At 37.5% G+C, this 24,898-nt stretch overlaps 1 protein-coding gene across 2 annotated transcripts in view; it reads right to left on the bottom strand.

Annotated features, from left to right (window-relative positions):
• Window positions 1–5,792: 5,792 nt before the first annotated feature.
• CYP39A1 (cytochrome P450 family 39 subfamily A member 1) overlaps window positions 5,793–24,898 on the bottom strand; it is a 104,466-nt gene continuing 85,360 nt past the window's right edge. For both annotated transcript variants that reach the window (XM_007972338.3, XM_007972337.3), the window contains exons 11-12: window positions 10,087–10,174; window positions 5,793–6,426 (exon numbers count right to left, since the gene is read on the bottom strand). In XM_007972338.3, coding sequence (XP_007970529.3) covers window positions 6,355–6,426; window positions 10,087–10,174 — 160 coding nt within the window. In that variant the 3' untranslated portion in view covers window positions 5,793–6,354. The remainder of the gene's footprint in view (window positions 6,427–10,086; window positions 10,175–24,898) is intronic.

Genomic DNA, 24,898 nt, shown 5'->3' on the forward strand with positions numbered 1-24,898 from the left:
AAGATCAATGAAACAAAAAGTTGTTGTTTTGAAAGTTAAATGAAACTGACAAACCTTTAGCCATACTAAGAAAAAAAGAAGATACAAATAAAAAAAAATCAGATACGAAAAAAAGAGACATTACAACGGATCCTGCAGAAATTCAAAGGATCATTAGTGGCTACTGTGAGCAACTATATGCCAATAAATGGGAAAATCTAGAAGAAATGAACAAATTCCTAGACACGTACAACCTACCAAGACTGAAACAGGAAGAAATCTAAAACCTGAACAGACCAAACCAAAAACCTGAATATAACAAGTAACGAGATAGAATTTGTGATAAAAAGTCTCCCAGTAAAGAAAAGCCCAAGACCTGATGATTTAACTCCTGAATTCTAGCAAACATTTAAAGAACTAATACCAACCCTACTCAAACATTTTGAAAAATAGAGGAGGAGGGAATACATCCAAACTCATTCTATGAGGTCAGTATTACCCTGATACCAAAACCAGACAAAGACATATCAATAAAAGAAAATTACAGGCCAATATCTCTGCTGAATATTGATGCAAAAATATTCAATAAAATACTAGCAAGTCAGATTTAACAATACAATTAAAAGATTATTCATCATGAACAAGTGGGATTTATCTTTGGGATGCAAGGATGGTTCAACATATGCAAAGCAATCAATGTGATAAATCATATCAACAGAATGAAGGACAAAAACCATATGATCATTTCAACTGATGCTGAAAAGCATTTGATAAAGTCCAACATTCCTTCATGATAAAAAAAAAAAAACCTAAAAAACCTAGATATAGAAAAAACATATCTCAGCATGGTGGCTCATGCCTGTAATCCCAGCACTTTCGGAGGCCGGGCAGGTAGATTATGAGGTCAGGCATTCGAGACCAGCCTGGCCAACATAGTGAAACCGCGTATCTACTAAAAATACAAAAAATTAGCCAAGCATGGTGGCGAGTGCCTGTAATCCCAGCTACTCAGGAGGTTGAGGCAGGAGAATCGCTTGAACCTGGGAGGCGGAGGTTGCAGTGAGCCAAGATTGTGCCACTGCACTCCAGCCCAGGTGACAGTGCAAGACTCTGTCTCAAAAAAAAAAAGAAAAAAGAAAAAACATAACTCAACATAATAAAAGCCATATGTGACAGATCCACAGCTAGTATCATACTGAATGGGGAAAAGCTGAAAGCTTTTCTTCTAAAATCTGGATTATGAAAAGGATGCCCACTTTCACCACTGTTATTCAACATGGAGTACTGGAAGTCCTAACTAGATCAATTAGACAGGTGAAAGAAATAAAGGGCATACAAATTGGAAAGGAGGAAGTCAAATTATCTTTTTTTGCGGATGATATGATCTTATATTTGGAAAAATTTAGACTTCATAAAAAACTATTTGAACTGATAAACAAATTCAGTAACATTTCAAGATACAAAACCAACATTAAAAATCAGTAGCATTTCTATATGTCAACAGTGAATAACCTGGAAAAGAAATTTTAAAAGTAATCCCGTTTACAATAGCCACACATAAAATTAAATATGTAGGAATTAACTAAAGAAAAATCACTATAATGAAAACTAAAAAATACTGATGAAGGAAATTGAAGTGGACATCAAACATTGGAAAGATATTACTTGTTCAGGGATTGGAAGAATCAATATTGTTAAAATGTCCATATTACCCAAAGCAATCTACAGATTCAATGCAAACCCTATCAAAATACCAATGACATTCTTCACAGAAATATAAAAAGAAATCCTAAAATTTATTAATATATGGAACTGCAAAAGGCCCAGAATAGCCAAAACTATCCTAAGCAAAAAAGATCAAAACTGGAGGAACCATATTACCTGACTTCAAATTATACTACAGAGCTATAGTGACCAGAACAGCATGGTACTGGCATAAAAAAGAAACACATAGACAGGTGGAACAGAACAGAGAAACCAGAAACAAATCCACACACCTACAGTGAGCTCATTTTTGAAAACGGTGCCAAGAACATACACTGGGGGAAAAAAAAACAATCTCTTCAATAAATGGTGCTGGGAAAACTGGATATCCATATGCAGAAGAATGAAACTAGACTACTGTCTCTCACCATATAAAAAAACCAAATCAAAATGAATTAGAGACTTTAAGACCTCAAACTATGAAACTGCTACAGGGAGACATTGGGGGAAAATCTCCAGAACACTGTTCTGGGCAAAAATTTGTTAAGTAATACCCTACAAGCACCAGCAACCAAAGAAAAAATAGACAAATATGATTACATCAAGTTGAAAAGATTCTGCACAACAAAGGAAACAATCAACCAAGTTAAGAGACAACCCACAGAAAGAATGGGGGAAAAATTTGCAAACTACCCATCTGGCAAGGGATTAATAATCAAAATATATAAGGAGTTCAACTCTATAGGAGAAAAATCTAATAATCCTGTCAAAAAAATGAGCAAAAGATTTGAATAGACATTTCTCAAAAGGAGACATACAAATGTCAAAACAGGCACATGAATTGGTGCCCAATATCACTGATCATCAGAGAAATGCAAATCAAAACTACAGTGAGAAAACACTTCACCACAGTTACAATGGCTTTTATCCAAAAGATAGGCAATTCTGGCGAGGAGGTGGGGTAAAGGGAATCCTCATATATGGTTGTAGGAATGTAAATTAGAGCAACCACTATGGAGAACAGTTTGGAGATTCCTCAGAAAACTAAAAATTGAGCTAACATATGATCCAGCAATCCCACTGCTGGATATATACCCAAAAGAAAGGAAATCAATATATCAAAGAGATTATCTGCACTCCCAGGTTTTTTGCAGCACTGTTCACAATAGCCGAAAATGTGGTACATATACACAATGGAATACTATTCAGCCATAAAAAAGAATGAGATCCGGTCATTTGCAATAACACAGATGAAACTGGAGATCATTATGTTAAGTGAAATAAGCCAGGCACAGAAAGATAAACATCATATATTCTCACTTATTTGTGGGATCTAAAAATCAAAGCAATTGAATGCATGGAGAGAGTAGAAGGATGGTTACCAGAGGCCGGGAAGAAGAATATGGTGGCAGAGGGTGGGGTGGGTAGGAGGTGGGAATGGTTAATAAGTAAACACACACACCCCCCACAAAAAAACATTAGAAAGAATAAATAAGACTTACTACTGGATAGTACAACAGGGTGACTATAGTCAAAAATAATTTAATTGTACATTTAAAAATAACTATGAGTATAATTAGATTGTTCATAACATAAAGGATAAATGCTTGAGGGGGATGGATACTACATTCTCCATAACGTGAGTATTATGCATTGCATGCCTGTATCAAAACATCTCATGTAACCCATAAATATATACATCTACTATGTACCCACAAAAATTAAAAATTAAAAAAGTGTTAAACAACTATGGGCGATCACTTCTTTTTTTTTCCGTATTAAAATCTTGCGCATGCCTATATCCCCAACACTTTGGAAGACTGACGTGGGAGGATCACTTCATACAGGAGTTTGAGACTCTCCTGGGAAATATGGTGAGAGGCCCTGTCTCTACCAAAAAAAAAAAAAAAAAAAAAGGGGGGGGAAAAAAATAGACACGCATGTTGGCATGTGCCTGTAGTCCCAGCTACTGGGAGTGGACAGGGGGAGGGAGGGTTACTGAGGCTGAAGGATCCAGGAAGTTGAGGCTGCAGTGACCCCTGATGGAACCACTACACTCCAGCCTGGGCAACAGAGCAGAGACCCTGTCTCAATCAATCAGTCAATAAAATCTTAAAATGACTTCCCTCTAAATAAGTGCAAACTCTGACTTAATGCTTACACTTACGTTTTGGCAGGGAACTTCCTACTTTAAGTTTTAATGGCCTTCCTCCCTAATTTCTTGCTTTAATTACAAATGTTCAGTTGCACCACCATTTACTTCTTCAGTTCCGTCAGTAAATACATAAATTATTTTCTGTTCCAGGATGTCAAGTAAAAATTAAATTATAATCTATGCCAGTTTATTTCCTTTGAATAAGGAAAAGGAAGGTCAACTTCTACTATCAGAAGTGCCAAAATGGCTATCTCCACGACAATGTTTTGCATACAGGTGATCTCACTTTTGTGTTAAAAAATAATCAAAACATTCATCATTCCATTCTCTTCAGCTAAACCCCACTCCAGCAACCCCTCACGTGCCCGTCATGAACACTGTCATCCCCCGTCTGTTTGTCCTCTGAACTTTTAATTTGAGACAGTTTTTTCTCTACCTTCTACCCTTCCAGCTCTCACTCATTTATTCCCACTACACTTCCTTTTCAGCCTCAAGGATGCCTACTCCTCCTACTGCTTCTTCCTATTGGCCTTCTTCCACCTTCACTTCCTTCCCTTTCCACCTGATACTTAGTTCACACACAAAGGTAGCTTGGAAGTGCAGGGTTAACATCCCCAGAGGTAATCATTAATGAATGGAAAACAGGAGCCAGTCAATAATTGCTTCTACTTATCTTTAATGTGGACAATTCTAGGAAGTATTATATATTATTCTTAGGTGATCCCAGTGAAATTGAGCTCTTGATGCTATAACTGCTACCTGAAAAACAGAACCTTAATAATGGCTTACTCTCTTCCTGATCCCTCACTTATGCTACCTGTGAGAACATCCCAAATAAGCTATCTGCACACAAGTCCTGTCTCAGGCTCTGCTTTCAGTAAAATCCCAGTTAACACATGAGAATTTATGCTGAATGTATACTTATATATAATATAAAACCCCAGGCTAGGGAAATAAAATGAAATATGGGACTTCCAAGTATATTTCGCTTAACTATTCATTATTCCAAAGGTCAACAGATCTCCTGTGTCTGCATTCTTTTTTAAAGTGTATAAACCTGTCAGCCAACATTCATCCTTACTGAGCAAGAAAAAGCAGCTAAGCATGAGCTCTGAGTGACTGCAAATTTGGCTAAAGTGGATACTGTATTCAAATACAGTGCTTCATTGTGACGCTTAGCTGTTTGGGAGAAGAAGCCTTCCCTCAAAACACACCTGCCATATACAGTAGAACCTGCTAATTTCTAGTCTGCAACTTTCAGAGATGTTGTGGACTTCTGAACTGCCTTTCTTCAGCTCCTTCTGACTCCAGATCCCTGAGCCTATAAGCTAAGCTGTGAGCTACTAACTCAGCTTCAAAATCACTACATTAGTCTGGAAGAGTTAATGCACGTCAAAGTGCTTAATTTTCTCCTAGGGAGTCATGTGTTTGCTAGTAGAAAATGGATGACTAAGCAATCATTATCAACCTCATGGGATAATTCTAGCCCAGGGAAGCAAATAAGCCACAGAAAAACAACATGTACCAATGTACCACACAAAGCTTCCTTGCTGTGAAATAAGAGAGGCAAGCAGCTCTTTATGGAATACTGGAAGATAAATTATGACATAAGTGTTCACTGTGTTATTAGTGTCCTATGTTTTCCTGAACATGATAAGATTTCTTTTCTGGATTTCATGGTAAATATTTGACAGTTACAAGTCTTTAAGAGATTCCACTATACTTACTTGTCTTGGCACACCATTATATTTGTGTTTCTATGTATTAGCAAAAATACGATATCTGCCAAACTATAATTGCAAACACCTTGAGTCAAAACAGTGCTTCCACATTAATTAAAATATAAATCAATACATCAATCAACATACATTTACTGAATATACTCTGTAGAGAAGGTACAGTCCTGAGCATAATAAAGTATAGAAATGCATATAAGACACCATTCCTGTCCTCACAGTTCTCAGAAATTATCATTTTATTACTTTTAGCATTAGATATGTTTACAGTAAACAATTACGTTAATGGAGCCTAGGAGTTCCAATTGCTAGTTGAGAGTCACATTAAGAAAAATAGAAATTTGTAGAAATAATTATTAAATTTAAAAAATCTAAGCCTTATAGTCTTTTCAAAATAGAGATTTAAGTATGCTACCTTCACAGTCAATTTAATGTGATAAGATTTTCATTCAAATGACATTATATCTATTTAATGTTTTAATGTTTTCAGTTATGCATGAAATCAGATTCCAACTTCTTTAAAAATGTGGAGGTTTTTTTGGATCATTTGATCATTTCCTCTAAACCATGTATTCCGGTCTCTATATTACTGAGAGCGATGTTAGATTCTTGGTCTACTGTTGAAGATACCAAATACATGCGCCATTTGAATGTGTTCTTGAACTAAGTCCCAAAACAAAGTGAAGCAGTGTTTTTTTGTAGAGCTCAGGTCTAGGTGCTGCCAGTTGGGGTGGTGCCACTCCTGCAGAAAGCCCTGGCCCTTGTGAGGCCCAACAGATGTCATATTCTTTGTTTATATTCAATTCGGCATTGCCCTTCTGGCTGGGGGACACCCACCAAATGGAGAGAACTCTAAAAACAGAAATGCAGAAGAAATAGAAATTAAGAGACATAAGACCACATTTTCAGACCTAAAGTTTATTCCATTGTAATCTTCTCTAAAATGTACACAGTTTAGGTTTTTCAAGTTGGGAAATGTTTGCATCAGTGAACTTCACAATGTCCAGCATCAACTTTAGCCTTCCATTCAGGCAGAAGAAAAAGAATACAATTCCTTATTCTAATAACAATCTCTTTAGTTTTACACACCTGAAGGCTATGGGCCTGCCACCCTTCGCTTTATCTGGCTAAAGAGGTTACCACAAATAAGGCTCTTTCTACAATTCTGGCTCAAAAACTGACATTTCATTTAGAATTGCTGGGTGAGATCTCCATACTGCAGGCTATAGGTGTTTAAAGAATGATGCGGAGTTGGTGATATGAACCACTTACAGTGTATTCATGATCATGACTTTCCAGAAAGATATATATATTTTTTGAGACGGAGTCTTGTTCTGTAGCCTCCATAAAGATACTTTGTAGATGTCAAATGTTCTTTTATCGCTCGAGTTAGAAATAAGATGTGAAACTGTGTAGGGTCAAGCGGAGGTCAGTGTATCGTAAATAATACAAAGAGATTTTTGAGGTTTTGGGGATTAAAAAAGAAAAGGAACCTTTTCTGTCAACTATGAGGGCTGAGGGGAGATGAGGAGTGAGGAAAGATGAGGTGGATCTAATTTAGAATCAGTCTATTTATAAGTTTGAATGAAATAGGGCACAAAATGGGCTCTTTAGCAAGGAGATTCTTCAGAGAGTTGATAGAATAAGTCACAGGGGTCCATGAACCCACTGAAATTGCATCCACAACTTTGTGTGTATGAAGAAGTATACGCTTTTCTACAAAGGGGATCCATGTGTTTTGTGAGATTTCCTAAGGCTCTATGAACCCAAAAAGTAAAATGAAAAAAACAACCAACCAACCAACCATACAAAGAAATAAAAACCCACTATGTTAGCAAAAATGCGCTTGCTTTTGCAAGAGAATTAAAGTTGACTCTTCCTTAATGCTCAAAATGGAACAGCCCCCACAGGGGCTGCTGCCTGATCAGGACACTGCTGCCTGATCACAGATCCTTAAACTTTGTAGTATTTCCTTTTTTTTGGTTCATAATGGAAGGGAATTAACATTACATTACTTAAGGCCCTTTGAGGTAAAATGAAACATTGGGCTGTTGCAAAATTAAAATTAGAGATTCTAGCGTTTGATTTTTTCTACTATGTTAAGTAAATTCCTTCAAGGGAGTTGGTTTCCAAGTCCACTGATTTCCCTGCACCAGACAATAGACTGTTCAGGACATGCTTTGACAACCCATCCCTGCCTTCTCCGAGAAGAGCCTGGTGATTTGAAGGCCGTTTCCTGCACTTTCTGATCACCTTATTTTACAATTTATTGAAACAAGTTCAATAGTTAAATAATGTTAATTGATGTTTCTCATTCAAGAATAAGAATTTTGAAATAAAATGCTCTTTGAGGTCATGGGAATTCACTCAGACTTGTACTTTTTATAACGTGAGAGATCATTTCTTTAAAAAATGTTCTCAGTGGTGTCAAAACATAAATAGGACATATACAAAATAGTATAAGAAATTAAATCCAGATAATAGAATTCTTAGGAAGAAAATGCTAGGAAAAATCCTGCCTAAGGAATTGTCAAAATTACTAATCTCCATGGTTTTAACAAATGCCATCCTTCTCATCTGAAAAGGCATTCTGATGTCCTCTTGCTAGTGGGAAAATCTTTGTATGTTGAGTTTAATCCTGAGCAAAATTGTGACATTGAACTCAGTGGATCAGGAACTACTATTTGATGTACATAGAGCCTGACCCTGATGCTCATTTTGTCAACAACATAGCAGGTAGCTGACAACCTTTGTGAAAGTTGTTTTGAGTTCCCTTTCATTATAAGATTCTGAGAGCTCTTCATCACTGATAAGTTACTTGTCCTCAAAATAGAAGTGCAAAAGAAATCAAGTGAAATGCTGAAATGTGCATATTTGTGAGTAATAAAATATTTTCTGTGTCACTTATGCACTTACATAATTCCTATTTAAATGTCACCCAAGAGTTTTATTTATCTCTCCATACATTAGCCTTATCATATCAAGAGTAAATGAAAGCACAAAATGCTATGTGAATAGCTCTGAGATTGCAATGCTTAATTTCTGAGCTTCAGCCCCAGTTTAAATAGCACCCTATACCCAAGGTTTTCACATGATTTCCAAACATTTGGATTTAAATTGAACTTCCTTTTATTTCTTACAACAGAGGTCCTCAAAGTGTGGCACCCAGACAAGCAGCAGCGGCGGCAACATCACCTGGAACTTGTTAGAAATGCAAATTCTGGACTGGGCGCTGTGACTCACGCCTATAATCCCAGCACTTTGGGAGACCAGCAGATGGCCAACATGGTGAAACGACGTCTCTACTAAAAATACAAAAAGTTAGCCAGGCACGGTGGTGCGCACCTGCAGGCCCAGCTACCAGGGAGGCTGAGGCATGAGAACCACTTCAACCCGGGAGGTGGAGGCTGCAGTGAGTTTGAGATTGTGCCACTGCACTCCTTGGAGACTCTGTCTCAAAAACAAATGAACAAAAAACAAAACCAAAAAAAAAAAAAGAAAGAAAGAAAGAAAGACATGCAGTTCTGTAGCCCCTCCCTGGTTCCTACTGGATCAGAAATTCTAGCGATAAATAGCACCTTTATCCAGTCTGTTATAACAAGCCCTACTAGTGATGCTGATGCTCACACCAATTCGAGAGCCACTGATCTATGAGAATAGACCTACAGAAAACTTAAATGCCTGGAATATTCAATAGTTTGAGGTAGGCATAAAGTCATGACTTTTTCATTTCTGTTCAGTTTTTACTGCTAGGTTAGTTTTTTTCCATGCTGTTGCTTTTCAGATGCACCAAGTGCTATGACTTGCATTGAAAACAATAGTTCACCTTTGGATCACAGACATTCTTTTCTAGAAAAATAAGGGCAAAGTGGCTGGGCACAGTAGCTCACACCTGTAATCCCAGCACTTTGGGATCACGAGGTCAGTAGACCGAGACCATCCTGGCTAACACGGTGAAACCCCGTCTCTACTAAAAATACAAAAAAAAAAAAAAAAAAAAAAAAAAAAAAAAAATTAGCTGAGCATGGTGGCGGGCGCCTGTAGTCCCAGCTACTAGGAGTCTGAGGCAGGAGAATGGTGTGAACCCTGGAGGCGGAGCTTGCAGTGAGCTGAGATGGCGCTACTGTACTCCAGCCTGGGCAACAGAGCAAGACTCCATCTCAAAAAAAAGAAAAAAAAGAAAAAGAAAAATAAGGGCAAAGTTGGGGCCATGTTTATTTAACTCAGGGAAAAGTGTTCAAATTGGTAAGTGCATTGAAGAGCTCCTAACACTGGAAGTGGTGGAAAGACTGCTATTAAGGCCCAGCCAGGTAGTAATTGGGTACATAGATTAGATTCTGAATTAAGGAGACCGAGTATCTTCTCAGTCTGGTTCAATCCAAGGCACCTGTTAAGATCAGGCCTAAGTGAGGAAATGTCAGCTCCTCTCTAGTAATTAAAATTGGGGGAGGAGGGGGTGGTTATGTCATATTTATAATTAGTCATGATACTCAAAATTCTGAAAACATTTACCTGTTTGGGTAATGGGTCCAGAAGACTACAGTCATATTTATAAAGTATTAAAATAACACACATCTGAACCTCTAACAGAGCAAACCACCTGAAAGAAAAGAATACAATTGTTATTTGATTGAGAAAGATGTATAAATATCTGCCAACAGAGAATATCTAGAAAGTATACATATTTCAAAGTAAACATGCTCTTCTTTACAATATACTCTTTTCCTATTTAAAGCATACAGTAAGAACTGAACTCTTTACTTTCTTAATAGCACCTACTCCATAGGGTAGTGGGATGATTAAATTGCTTTAAAATGTATATAAAGTGCTGAGCCAGTGGGAGCTCTCAATAAATGACAGTCCTAAGTCTCTCTCTTTCGGACTGTGCTTTCCAGTATCATAGCCATTAGCTACAAGTGGTTATTTCAATAATTAAATACATTTAATATAATTAAATAATTAAATACATTTAATAAATAAATTTAAGATTAAGTGAAATGGAAAATTTCAGTTCCTCGGTTGCACTGGCCATATTTCAAGTGCTCAAAAGCTATATGTGGTTATGGGCTACTATACTGGACAGTGTATATTTAAGACATTTCCATGATCACAGAAGGCTCTGTTGGACAGTCCTACCTAAGTCTAGACCCTGTTGCCTACTGGAAATTACTGCCTGAATGTTCTACAGGAACATCAAATTCCCTAGGACCTCCAAATCCACTTTTCCTTTTGCATTCCTTGTCTCAAGAGTGCCCAAGCATTTTGATCACACACTCTTGATAATAAAATATTTCAGCATGCCCTACAATATATTGATACTCAATTTATTTTAAATTACGCACATATACTACACTGTTTAGTGTCTATTTTCTAAGACACATACAAATAGAAACTAAAAACCTGAAAAAAGTATAAATAGAATTCTGTTATTTTTCCTTGTGTCCCATTGGGTTGTTTTGAACTCTGCAGGAGTGGGAAACCCATTTAGGAAACATAGCCCTTAATGATACAATTAGTCCAACGAGACAGAACATTGTCATAGACTCAATCCTCTCCATCACTCTCCATATCCAATTAGGCACCAAGTCCTTTTTTTATTGTTCTCCTAAATAGCTCTTAATTCCCCTCCTTAACCCCTTATCTCTGGTCCCTCCATGACTCCCTCAGTGTAGATCTTCATCATTTATTTCCTGGATTACTGAATCAAGTTAGCTTCCACATTGCTTCCAGTTTCACTTCCCTCTACTCTGTCCTTTATCCTACCACTGGAGTAAACTTTCTAAAACACAGATCTTCAAACACCACAGCAGAAAACAGTCAGCCCTTGAAGATCTGCCCCTTACCTATCTCTGCAGTCTCCTCTCCCCAGAGCTCCCACTTGATACCACGTGGCTCTAGCCACATTATATTACCTGACATTCTCTGAATGATGATGCTCTGGGCCACAAGCCTTTCCCTTTCTGAGGTTCAATCTCCTCTGGAAGCATTCCTGATAACTGTCCCCCGGGCTGTCCTCTCCACCACATGGTTCCCTGGTCACGTCTTAGCCACAGTTGCTACTGCACCGCATTGTGATTGCTTGTTAGCTATGGCTCTCCCTGAGGAGGATTTGTATTATGAGGCCTTAGCACAGTGCACAGCACACTATTAGTACTTAATAATGTTAATTGAATTAACTAATAGTGATAGAAAGTGATGCCTTCCATAGAGCAGATTCAATTTCCTGCCTTTTCCACTGGTCTCTGTATTTCTGTGGCACTTTACATATCCCTTAACTAATGTCTTTAGCCTACAATCCTACTATATCTTACTATATTACAGCTAGTAATTTGCATGTCTGTCTTCCTTTATAGACTACAGTCTTCACAAAAAACAGGAACTATGTCTTATCTTTAAATCCTCAATGTTTATTGATTGAATGAGTGAAGGTATACATATTGATGCTCTCATATTCATATCAAATAGTTAGATTTTTCCCCACTGCTGTTCTTGAAACATCTTGACTGTATTTTATTTCAAATGAAATCTGGAGCACTCCAGGTATTGCTATAAGCCATCTGAATATCACATCAATTATTCAGTAATATTTATGATGCAAATGTAACCCTACTTACTTGCAAATGCTAAAGATAATTTATTCTAAAAGAGTATCAGTGTCCATGAAATAGGACATGCCTAATATTTACTGATTTGGATCAAAGTCAGCAAAGTTTCTAAGAAAAAACAATTTTGCTAACTTGTATGAAGGTTCAGAGTTTCTCACAACTAAGGTTTTGTCAAACTTTTAACAAATTGGAACTTCCATTCCTGGCCATGATAAAGTAACAAAAGTTGGTATTATCTTCCTGCCTTAACTCAAAAATGGGGCAAAATCCAGTATAGGACAAAGATCTCGAGAGGAAGTAAAGAATGAGATGAACCCCATGATTGCTTCAGTTTCCTGCTTCTGGCAGTTTCCAGGCCACAGTGCAAGGACAGAAATACCCACACAGGTCTGAGAGTATTATTAAGTTCAGCCAAGCTAAGGAGACTAAAATTTGTAGAGAAGAATATCAGAAAAGAAGAAGTTTCACATAGAGAGAGCAAGAGTATTCTAGGGATCTAGACAGCGGTCTACTTGAGTATTTGGCAGAGTTCTGATCTCTGCATGTGTGAGAGGAAACTATTGAGGCTGAAAAAGAACAACGAAAGGAAAATCAAAGCGCAAGAACCTGAATAAGGCCAAGAGCTCACACAAGACATGGAGGCTGTGTTCACACAAGAAAAAGTCCGACCATCATATAGCACATGGACCATTAGCTAGAGCTCTTAAATGAGTATTTCCTTAGTAGTGGGATTATATTATTTTACATTAAGTGATGCTCTGGATTTACCTTACTGAAGCTTAAAAACAAGTTTTGAAAAGTTGTTTTTCTAAGCAACTAACTAGATGTCATAATAAAGTCTAAACTAAAAGAATACGACACAACCCAGTATCCATGGCACTCTTGCCATCTATTCAAAGTTAACAGGCTTAGAAAAAACAAAACAGAAAAATGGCCCCAAACCAAGAAAAAGCCCACTGAAAAAATACAGGCCCAGAAATAACAGATATTAAAAATAGTTAATATACTCCACAGGTTTATAAAGGTAGGAAAAAAACAGCATGATGAGGGGAGAAAGATAAGATATTTAAAAAATAATTGTACTTCTAGCAATGAAAAATTCAATATCTTAAATGAAAACTAAACTGGATGGGATTAACAGATGGTAAATGCTGCCAAAGAAAAGATAATGGAACTTACTTAACATAACAAAGAAAAATATCTAAAATGAAGTACATAGAATAAAAGGAAAAATAAATAGATTATTAACTTATAAAATAAAGAAGTCTAACATACATGTTATTAGACATATAGATGAGTAAGGAGGGAAAATATTTTGGAAAGCAATAGCTGAAACATTTTCAATTTTTTTTTGAAAACTATAATTTACAGATCATGACCCCAAGCAGAAGAAATATAAAGAAATTCATGCCAGCCAGGCACAGTGGTTCACACCTGTAATCCCAGCACTTTGGAAGGCCGAGGCCGGTGGATCACCTGAGGCCAGGAGCTCGAGACCAGCTTGGCCAACATAGCGAAACTTCATCTCTACTAAAAATACAAAAACATTAGCTGGGCATGGTGGTGTGTACCTGTAATCCCAGCTACTCGGGAGGCTGAGGAAAGAGAATCGCTTGAACCCGGAAGGCGGAGGTTGCTGTGAGCCGAGATCGCACCACTACACTCCAGCCTGGGCAACAGAGCAGGACTCTATCTCAAAAAAAAAAAAAAAAAAAAAAAAAACCAAGCACAGTGGCTCATGCCTGTAATCCCAGTACTCTGGGAGACCGAGGCGGGTGGATCATGAGGTCAGGAGCTCAAGACCAGCCTGGCGAAGATGGTGAAACACCGTCTCTACTAAAAATACAAAACTTGGCCGGGCGCAGTGGCGGGCGCCTGTAGTCCCAGCTACTCGGGAGGCTGAGGGAGGAGAATGGCGTGAACCCGGGAGGCGGAGCTTGCAGTGAGCTGAGATCCCAGCACTGCACTCCAGCCTGGGCGACAGAGCAAAGACTCTGTCTCAAAACAAAAAAAAGAAAAAAGAAAAGAAAGAAAAAAGAAATCATGTTAAGGCAAATCATAATCAAACTTCAATAAATAAATAAACAAACCCAGGGATTAAAAATAAATTTAAGTAGCCAGAAAAGAAAGACACCATAAATAAAGAACAACAAACATTAAAAGTTAACATAGACTTTTTGTTGGAAACTATGCAAGCCAGAGGACTTACAATGTGTTTAAAGAATAGAAAGAAAAATAATAAGCAGACAAGGTATAAAGAAAGGGAGCTAATACTGTTTGCATTCATCTGTTCTCACACTGTGGAAAGAACTATCTAAGACTGGGTAATTTATGAAAAAAAAAGGTTTAATTGACTCACAGTTCTGGAGGCTTAACAGGAATTATGACTGGGAAGCCTCAGGAAACTTACCATCATGGCAGAAAGTGAAGGGGAAGCAACACCTTCTTCACATGGTGGTCGGAGAGAGAAAGCAAGCAAAGGCGAAGTGCCACACACTTTTACACCATTATATCTCGTGATAACTCATTCACTATCATGAACATCAAGGGGGAAGTTCACCCCCATGATTTAATCACCTCCCACCAGGCCCCTCCTCCTCCTAATGTGGAGACTCTAGTTCAACATGAGATTTGGGTGGGGACACAGAGGCAAACTATATCACTGTTCCTTACAATAATGCACTAACTTTACCATGAGAGAGACCAGCCTAAATATTCTGGGGGTAAATATTTAGTTTCCTCCGTAAGGATTTAGATTATAGCATGCATTAGGAAAAAAGATGATTATCTTTGGGAAATGTGTAAAAGAGAGAAAGAGATTGATGTTGAAATGACAATCAACCATTCAGTAGAAAATTTAAACAAGTAATATTTGGGCAGGTCTTAAGGACATAGTGTGCCTGTGCCCACGATGGACAGTTCTGAGGAACTCAAGTCCCAAGAACAACCATGGACGGTCCGGCTAAAGCCCCTCATATTATTCTATACTCAGACTGAGAAATGACCTATGGAGGGAGGGTGGTGTATCTTGGAGTAAAATCAGCTTCTCAGAGGAGGGATGAGACTAAAAGGAGCTGCTCTGTGACTATTTTGCAAAGAGACAAACACATTGCCATACAAAGGCATATAAGGTTAGGAAAAAGGAACCTTCTGTGAAGTGCTCAATTTAAGTGTTTTTCTCTGGGACTATAGGAAAAGAAACATTTTATGTACAATTTTAATATTTCCCTACCTATGCTGTAATTTGTTTACCCTAAAAATTCCTTAAGAACTGATACATTCACACTATCTTATGTCATAGTACAGTGGAAAGTAAAGAGGTGATATAATGGCAGGAAGCATGAGTAGCCTCACTTTCATCCCTCTGCTGGAGATGATCTGAAAAAAGCAGCATCTCATCTTCAGTGTTGTGGGTGGTAGCACGTGGAGGAGCAGGGAGCTCAGCAAAGATTGCAGAACACTAAGGGTCAAGTTTGAATGGATAACTAGGGTGTGAATGTAACACACCTGTCTTTTCTCTCTTCTCCTTTGAAAAAAAGTGATTTTTGTGGGAACAGTAAAGCGACACTTAGATTATACACTAAGAGTTCTAACAATAAAATAAGACCCTCATTCATTCATTCATTCATTCCTTCGATGTTTATTGTGTCTTTATGTGCTTTATATACTTCTAAGCACTGAAGTCACTCCAGGAAACAAAAACAATATTCATGTTCTCATGAAGCTTAAATTCTAGTAGAATACATAGTAGAATAATAAATAAGAACAGGAAAGGCAGTTGATGGAGGTGTGGGCTAAAATATTTTAGAGAAGGAAGGCCTCTCTGATGAGATGACATTTTATCAGACCCTAGAATGACATTTTATCAGACCCTAGATGATATTTTATCAGACCTAAGAGAGTGAGCCATAAAAGGTGCAAAAACCCAGAGTTAGAAGAATGAGTAATGATGAGAAGGCTAATGTTGAAATGGGAAGCTACTAGACCGTTTTGAGAAGTATGACAAGCTCTGAAAGGATCCTTCAGTTGCTACACTGAGAATAAAATATAGGGTGAGATGGATGGAAATGAAAAGAGTGATAAGAAAGCCACTACAATTTTCCAGACAATAGAAAGTGATAACTTAGACCAGGATGGTAGAAATAGTTGTGAGCCACAGTTAGACTCTGGATATATTCTGCAGGATGGACTGATGGTTTACATTATGCATGTGAAGAATATAAAGGAGTCAAGGATGACTCCAAAGTTTTTGACTTAAGGAAATGCAAGGATACAGCTGTTATTTACCTCAGAAATGGGGAAGATTGAAGGAAGAGGAGGTTGAGGGAATTCTAATCTGGAGCTCAGTTTTGGACTTCTTAAGTACAGCTCTCTATAGACCAGTGCCTTTTAGATATCCAAGGGAGGTGTTGAATGGAAGCTAAGTAATGAGCCCCATGATTAGGAAGGATTCATTCAGGGTCAGAGATAGAAGATTTATAAATATAAGAGTCATCATTATTTAGACAATTATTTAAAGCCATGGGGCAGTACAAGATCACTTAGAGAGTGAGTTAAATAGACTTGATTTAAAAAAAATCTATGGAAGGAGCCCTGGGATAATCCAAAAGTTGGAAGTCAGGAAATTGAGGAAGATGAGTGAAGGAGATGAGGAAGAAGTAGGCCAAAGGGCTGAATAATAAAGGAAGGTGGTGTGTCTGCAACCCCATAAAGAAAGTATTTCATGGAAGGTGTGAGCCAGCCTATCAAATGGAAAGAAGGCAAAAAGCACCAATATGTGAAATTAGACATCAAGCTCCCACTTGCATAAAGTAACCACTTCTTTTCAGTACTTAGCTCCCTTCCTACAAGTAAATTAAATGAGCTCACTTTTTCAAATAACTAAGTAGTGACTTCCTAGCATTCAATGTTTACTTGGCAGCACTAGAAAAATGCTGGCTAATTTTGTATTTGTGAATTATAGAACAGTTTTGTAGGTTCCTTGCTTTATTCAAATAAATCCTATCTTATTATCATTGGTTTAAGCCCTTCTCTAATATTAGCTTGCTATTGGCCAATGCAGTGATTTCCAGCTTCTCTGAGTTTAGCATCCTGGGATAAAAGGCCCCTGCCGCTCTTCCTCTCAAGACCCTAGAGGCACTGCAACAAGTGATAAAGACAGTCAACAGTTTGGAGGTGCAGTGTGGGAGCTGTGCAAGTGAAGAAGGTACACTCGGCAGAGAGAAAATCCGTTCCAAGGGACAGACTTAGAAGAAAAATAATATCTAGGGACCTGCAAGTTGTTGACTCCCTGCAGAAGGTGAGGTGATGAGAGATGAAGGTGGACAGTGCAGCAGGAGCTGGTTCATAGAGGGTTTGAACGTGCCATGTGACAGTGTTGGGACTTTAATGAAAGTGCCCCTCAATAGATTGCACTGATTGAACAATTATACCTAGGTGTGGAAACGGGGTTTCTGGAAGCGTTATTACAACATATCGGAGGTCTTCCATAAATACTTCCTAGATCACTAAAATAATTTGCTAAGCAAATGAGAAATGCAAACAAGATCAACATTCATAAGCTAAGAGCACAATATTAAACATTTTAGAAATACCGTGTATATTTTAGAAATAATTAGAAATAGTGGTTACCAAAGGCTGGGGTTAGGGGAGTTGGGGAGATGTCATTCAAAGGGCACATTTCAGTTAGGAGGAGTAAGTTCAATATACCGATTGTATATCATGGTGGCTACAGTTAATGACAATATGAAAGTTGCTAAAACAGTAGTTTTTTTGCTTGTTTGTTTGTTTGTTTTGAGAAAGAGTCTCACTCTGTTGCCCAAGCTGTAGTGCAGTGGTGTGATCTTGGCTCACTGCAACCTCCGCCTCCTGGGTTCAAGTGATTCTCCTGCCTCAGCCTCCTGAGTAGCTAGGATTACAGGCGCCCACCACTACACCTAGTTAATTTTTGTATTTTTAGTAGAAATGGGGTTTCGCCATGTTGGCCAGGCTGGTCTCTAACTCCTGACCTCAGGTGATCCACCCACCTTGGCCTCCCAAAGTGCTGGGATTACAGGCATGAGCCACTGTGTTCAGACCAAGAGTAGATTTTAAGTGTTCTCACCTCAAAAAAAAAAGTATGTGACATAATGTCTATCTTAAATAGTTTGACTTAGCCATTTTATAACATGTACATATTCAAAACATCATATTGTACATCATAAATATATACAATTTTTACTTGTCATTTAAAATAAATACATTTTAAAGGCCAGCAAAGGCCAGGCATGGTGGCTTATGCCTATAATCCCGGTACTTTGGGAGGCTGAAGCAGGTGGATCACTTGAACTCAGGAATTTGAGACCAGTCTGGGCAACATGGTGAAACCCTGTCTCCATTAAAAAATAAATAAAATAAACAAATAAATAAATACATAAATTTTTAAAAGTTTGAAGCAGAAAAACATGTTAGAAAAATCTGTAGACAAAGTAGAATGAGGAACAGAAGGAATAATAAAAAATTTCAAAAAAAGATTAGAAATAATATTTATCAATGTATTAAAATAATTTTCTACTATAATCTATAAGGCAGAATTTCCTTAATTAATTTTAGTCTATGTGATGTTTTTTAAAATGATAAAACTACATTTCCCTTAAAGATAAATGATCACTCAGGCTTTTGGCCAATTCATAGTGTACATTTTGAATTTGTGTAGCTTAATATTTTTCTTTTCTATTTTTTAGTGTTGTTAGTTTAGTTATTAAATTAATAACTAGCTATTAAGACAGTATTGATATTTATATTACATTAAGATTTTGGTATCTTAGAGGAAAAGTTGAATTTTCTTCAAATCCAAATATTTGGATATTCTAATAGAATTACCTCAATTAGCCACTAAAGTTTTTTTCTTTACAGTGGAAAAAAAAAACATACTGTTTTTTAAAGCCTTTACTATGTTACTGAATTTTGTTCAATGTGTAAAATAACAGAAACTGACATATACATACCTAGGACATGGAAAAGTTTTTATGTCAAAGAAAATGGGCCTTGTAAATTCGTATTTTTACAGAAGCTCTTCAGAAGCAAGCTAAGCTATGTTCATGTAGGTAATGTTTTCTTAATACTTCTAATGTCAAAACAGTGAAAATAATGAGGCACATTGTTTATAACAGATTTATCTTTTACACTTACAAGAACAACATTACACATCTACAAATAAAGCTCATTAAACTATAAACATGTTGAAAATTCTTTAAATAATTGGTACTTGCATGTTTTCTGCATTTGTATTTAAATACCTCATTAAGGAATGCTACACAGGCATTGAGAACACCAAGACCTACACAACACAATGCTAGCAATGCACGTGGAGAGACGGAAGAGGTCACAATATTATAACAGATGAAGGTAGAAACAAGGGAAACAAAATGTGGAGTCTGGAGAGAACCCTATAGCCTGGCATGATTAACATTGACTTTATATGGAGGTGAAACTTGAGCTAGACCATGATGGCAGAAGAGGCATTAAATAAGTAGACTTGTTGAGTGAGAACATTCCAGAGCCAGCAGAAAACACGGGCAAGGGGAGGAGTGGGTGCTCTGTAGTAAGGAACAGCAAGTAGACGCTCTGGGGAGGACATTCTCAGATGTTTAGAAAGGTAAGGCTGGTGTCAGATTATGGAGGGCCCGGAGTTCTAGGCTAATGCGTTTGGCCAGCAGGTAGTGGCACCAGAATCTTAACGAGAGAGTGACAATCAGAGATTATTATTTAAGGGAAACTTATCTGTATGTAGTGAGTAAGACGGATTGAAATAAGAGATAATACAGTCAGTGAGAAGGGTTAGGCAATGATAATAGTCATCTGATGCTGAGGTGATGGAGACCTAGTTTGTTTTTTATTTATTTGTTTGTTTATTTATTTATTTAGAGACAGAGTCTCGCTCTGTTGCCCAGGCTGAAGTGCAGTGGTGCGATCTCGGCTCACTGTAATCTCTGCCTCCGGGTTTCAAGCTATTTTCTCCTGCCTCAGCCTCCCAAGTAGCTGGGATTCAGCCTCCCAAGTAGCTGGGATTACAGGCACCTGCCACTACACCCAGGTAACTTTTTCGTATTTTTAGTAGAGACAGGGTTTCACCATGTTGGTCAGGCTGGTCTCAAACACCTAACCTCAAGTGATCCACCCATCTCGGCCTCCCAAAACGCTGGGATTACAGGTGTGAGCCATGGCACCTGGCTGAGAAGACCAGGTTTTAAAGGAGTGGAAAATGTACACAGAAGGCCAGAAGGAAGGAGGAGTAAAGGATAACTCCAAAAACCCAGGTGTCTAAGACAGCAGTGATAGGAAGAGAGAGAGTACCGAAGGAATGCTAGTATTGGGGAAAACTGATGATTTTAATTTTAGATGTCTTGATTTTGAGACTGAATACCTCTGTCACTTTTAAAGAGAACATCTCTCTCTTTTTTCCTCCTAGAAGTCATTGCAGGTAATGCCAGCATATGCTGGAAAGCTGTCACTGTTGCCAGGAGCAAGAGGTCTGAAGTATATTCCTAGTTGCCACCAGCTGCAGCTTATGAAAATGGAATGATCTTGCCCTGGAATTCAGAGAAGGTAGCCTACAGAAGGCATCATTCATAGAAGCACAGCTATCAAGTTAAAGCAGTACTTTTTCGGCAACCTCCTTCCCCTGAGAAATCTCTTAGGAAAATAAAATCAATATGGTAGCAGGAGATAAAATAATTTAGCACCTGTGATTCTCAAATTTTAGTGCATCAGAATCACCTGGAGGGATTGTTAAACCAGATTGCTGGGCCCCACTCCCAAAGTTTCTGAGTCACGAGATCTGGGACAGGGCCCAGGAACTTGCATTTATTACAAGTTTCCTGGTAATGTGAATACGGGTGGTCTGGGGACCACATTTTGAGAATACTGATCTAGAGGAACTTGTTAAGGAAAATGAGGAAAAAAAATATTTTAGAAGATGCAGTTTGCCAAACCTTTTAATTTTAGCACACAACATTAAAATTATAAAGAATATATCCATTATACATGCAACATTATGTTTGGGGTACCAAACTTTTGATTGAGAATGCCGGTGAAAGCATAATCTGGTAGAGTGGGAAGGTAGATGCTTTACATTAAATATAGAAAAAAAGTAGAATAAAATGGGAAGAGAAGAAAGGGATAAGGGTAAGTTGAATGAGAAGGAAAAGAAGAAAACATTAAAAAAAAGAAGAAAATGGGAAATATATAAAATAAAAAAAGGAGATGAGAAAGTGTAACCACATCAAACCAATCTGGTGTAGACGTTTATGTAACAATGTTGTGAGTTGCTTTTCAGTTGCCATGGACCCCCAGGTTGAAGGTCATGTAACCAGGGCATGCCCAGATAACTAACTGTGCAACCACAGAGGGAACATAAGTGCTTGGACCAAGGAACAGGGACTGAATTAAGCAGCATACACCACATTGCAGGATACAGGATCCAATCAGAGCACTGTCATCACCAATGGCAGGATCCAGTCAGATCATGCTTCCTGACATCACCTCATTGTTAAGATCCAATCAGATCACACATCATTACCCTATGCTTATGAAAACTACCCCAGCCTCCAGCTTGGGGTGATAGATTTGAGCATTTCCTCCTGTCTCCTTGCCAGTTGACTTGAAATAAAGGTTTACTTTTCTCAAAAGCCAGTGTCATGGTATTGGCCTCTATGCACATCTGACAAGCAAACTCATTGATGCTCAGTCACAAGAGCAGATGGGACAGCAAGAATGAAGAACTGGAGAACCTCAGCCCTTCTTGATTTGAGATACTGTTTTCTGTTTCACTAGGAAGATTATATGTGGCTCTTACTAGGAATGCATGCTCTGGAGCTATTGTTTTCCTGACTGCAGCTAGCATTGTTCTAATGGTGATCCTATGGTTACTTCTCCTAGAAATAAAACTTCCATATAAATGAGCTATGAGCTAATAATTTGGGTATCTCTTTGTAAACATTCTGTATTAGTCCATTTTTATACTGCTGCAAAGGACTGCCCAAGACTGGACAATCTATAAAGGAAAGAGACTCAATTGACTCACAGTTCAGCATGACTGGGGAAACCTTAGGACACTTAAATCATGGTAGAAGGTGAAGCGGAAGGAAGGCACCTTCTTCACCAGGCGGTAGGAAGAAGTGTGAGTGAAGGGGGAATAGTCCTTTATAAAACCATCAGATCTCGTGAGAACTCACTCACTGTCACGAGAACAGCCTGGGGGAAACCACTCCTGTAATTCAATTATCTCCACCAGGCCTCTCCCTTGACACATGGGGATTATGGGGATTATAGGGATTACAATTCACAATGAGATTTGGGTGGGGACACAAAGCCTAACTACATCAGCTTCTTATTGAGGAAAAGGGGCAAAGGAATAGTACTGACTTAATTAAGTTTAAGTTCTTGCAAAATAGAAATGATCTTATGGTTTATTTTATTTATAGCTTATTGAGGTAAGATTTACAAGAATTATATATATTTAAAGTGCACAATGAGATGATTATGTGTATATATACACACACACACACACACACATACATACATGTACCCATATATACACATACACACACATTGTGAAATGATTACCACAGTCAACCTAATGAACATATCCATCATCTCATGTGGTTACCCTTTTGTGTGTTTGAGGGAAGTGGGGGTGAGAAAACTTAAGATCTGTTCTCTTAGCAAATGTCAATTGTACAATACATTATTATTAATTATAGTGACCATGCTGTACACTAGATCTCCAGAACTTATTAATCTTGTAACTGAAAGCTTGTACTCTCTGCCTGATATCTCCAATCCCCCCAATCCCTGGTAACCACCATTCTACTCTCTGTTTCAATGAGTTCAACTTTTTTATATTACACATATAAATGACTTCATGTAGGATTTGTCTTTCTGTGTGTGGCTTATTTCACTTAGTATAATGTCTTCCAGGTTGACTCATGTTGTTGCAAATGGCAGGATTTCCTTTTATAAGGCTGAAAAATATTCCCCCTCTCTCTCTATATATATATATGTAGAATATATATATTATATATGTAATATATAATACATGGAGAATATATATATTGTATATATGGAGAATATATATGGAATATATATATATATATCACTTTTTTTATCCATTCATCAATCAGCACTTAGGTTGCTTTAATATTTTGGCTATTGTGTTTAATGCTGCATTGAGCCTAGGAGGGCAAATATTTCTTTGAGATACTGATTTTGTTTCCTTTGGATATATATATCCAGAAGTGGAACTGCTGGATAATACGGCAATTTAAAAATGCCTGAATAACTGCCATACTGTTTTCCACAGCAGCCGTTCCATTTTACATTCCCACCAATAATGCACAAAGGTTCCAATTTCTCTACATCCTCACCAACACTTGTTAATTTCTTTGTTTATAGTAGTCATTCTAATGGATGTGCCAACTCAAAATTATACAGAGATGAATCTCTAAGCAAGAGGTTTTTTTGGAATACATAAGGAATAGAATTGCAATTCAGTGCACACACACAGACTGTGGCCTCTGTTATGCCCACAGAACAAAGAAATGGTCAGGGTTTACTAGGGCAAGGGCAAGTTACACAAATTGTTTTGAGAGAAAGTTCACTGGTGCTGGCAGCATCTTACAAGAGCTAGTGAGCTCTGATAGGTGAGTTTCAGCAGTTGCCAGGTGGGTCTTATCGTCTTTAAATTATGTTTGGGTCCATGCAGATCTGGATTGAGCTTATAAGACTTAAACCAACCAACAAACAAACAAAAACAGGTGTATGTAACCTTAGTGTTTTTCTCATGGCTTCTTGACTCATTTTAGTTGGGTATGACATAAATGATTTCATTTTGTATAATCAACTTTCACATGTATAAGGTGGTATCTCAATGGAGTTTTCATTTGCATTTCCCTAATGATTAATGGTGTTGAGCATCTTTTCATGTGCTTACTGTCCCTTTGTGTATGTTCTCTGGAGAAATGACTATTTAAATTTTTTGCTCATTTCTGAATTGGGTTATTTTGTTGTTGTTGAATTTTAGAAGTTCTCTATGAATAATGGATACTAATACCCTTATCAGATACATAATTTGCAAATGTTTTATCCCATTCTGTGTGTTGCCTTTTTGTTTTGTTGATACTGTCTTTTGATGCACAAAATTTTAAAATTTTCATAAAGTCCAATTTTGTCTATTTTTCATTTGCTGTTTGTGCCTTTGGTGTCACATCCAAAAATTAATGCCAAATCCAATGTCATAAAGCTTGTGCTCTGTTTTTCCTTCTAAGATTTTTATAGTTTTAAGTCTTTATTTTATTTTTAGTTAATTTTGGTGTATGGTATTAGGTAAGGGTCCAACTTCATTCTTTTGCATGTAGATATTTAGTTTTCCCAGCGCCATCCATTGAAAAGACTGCCCTTTCCCCATTTAATGGTCTTAGCATCTTTGTCAAAAATCATTTGACCATATATGCCAGGGTTTATTTTGGGGCTCTCTATTCTATTGTATTGGTCTACATGTCTATCTTTATGTCAGTAGCACACTGTTTTAATTACTGTAGGTTTGTAGTAAGTTTTGAAATCAGAAAATGAGAGTCCTCTATTTTGTTCTTCTCTTTCAAGATTGCTTTGGCTACTTGGGGTCCTCGAAATTTTATATAAATTTTAGAATAGGCTTTTCTACTTCTGCCAAAAAAAAATAA

This window comes from Chlorocebus sabaeus, chromosome 17, assembly GCF_047675955.1.
Source record: "Chlorocebus sabaeus isolate Y175 chromosome 17, mChlSab1.0.hap1, whole genome shotgun sequence".
NCBI lineage: Eukaryota > Metazoa > Chordata > Mammalia > Primates > Cercopithecidae > Chlorocebus > Chlorocebus sabaeus.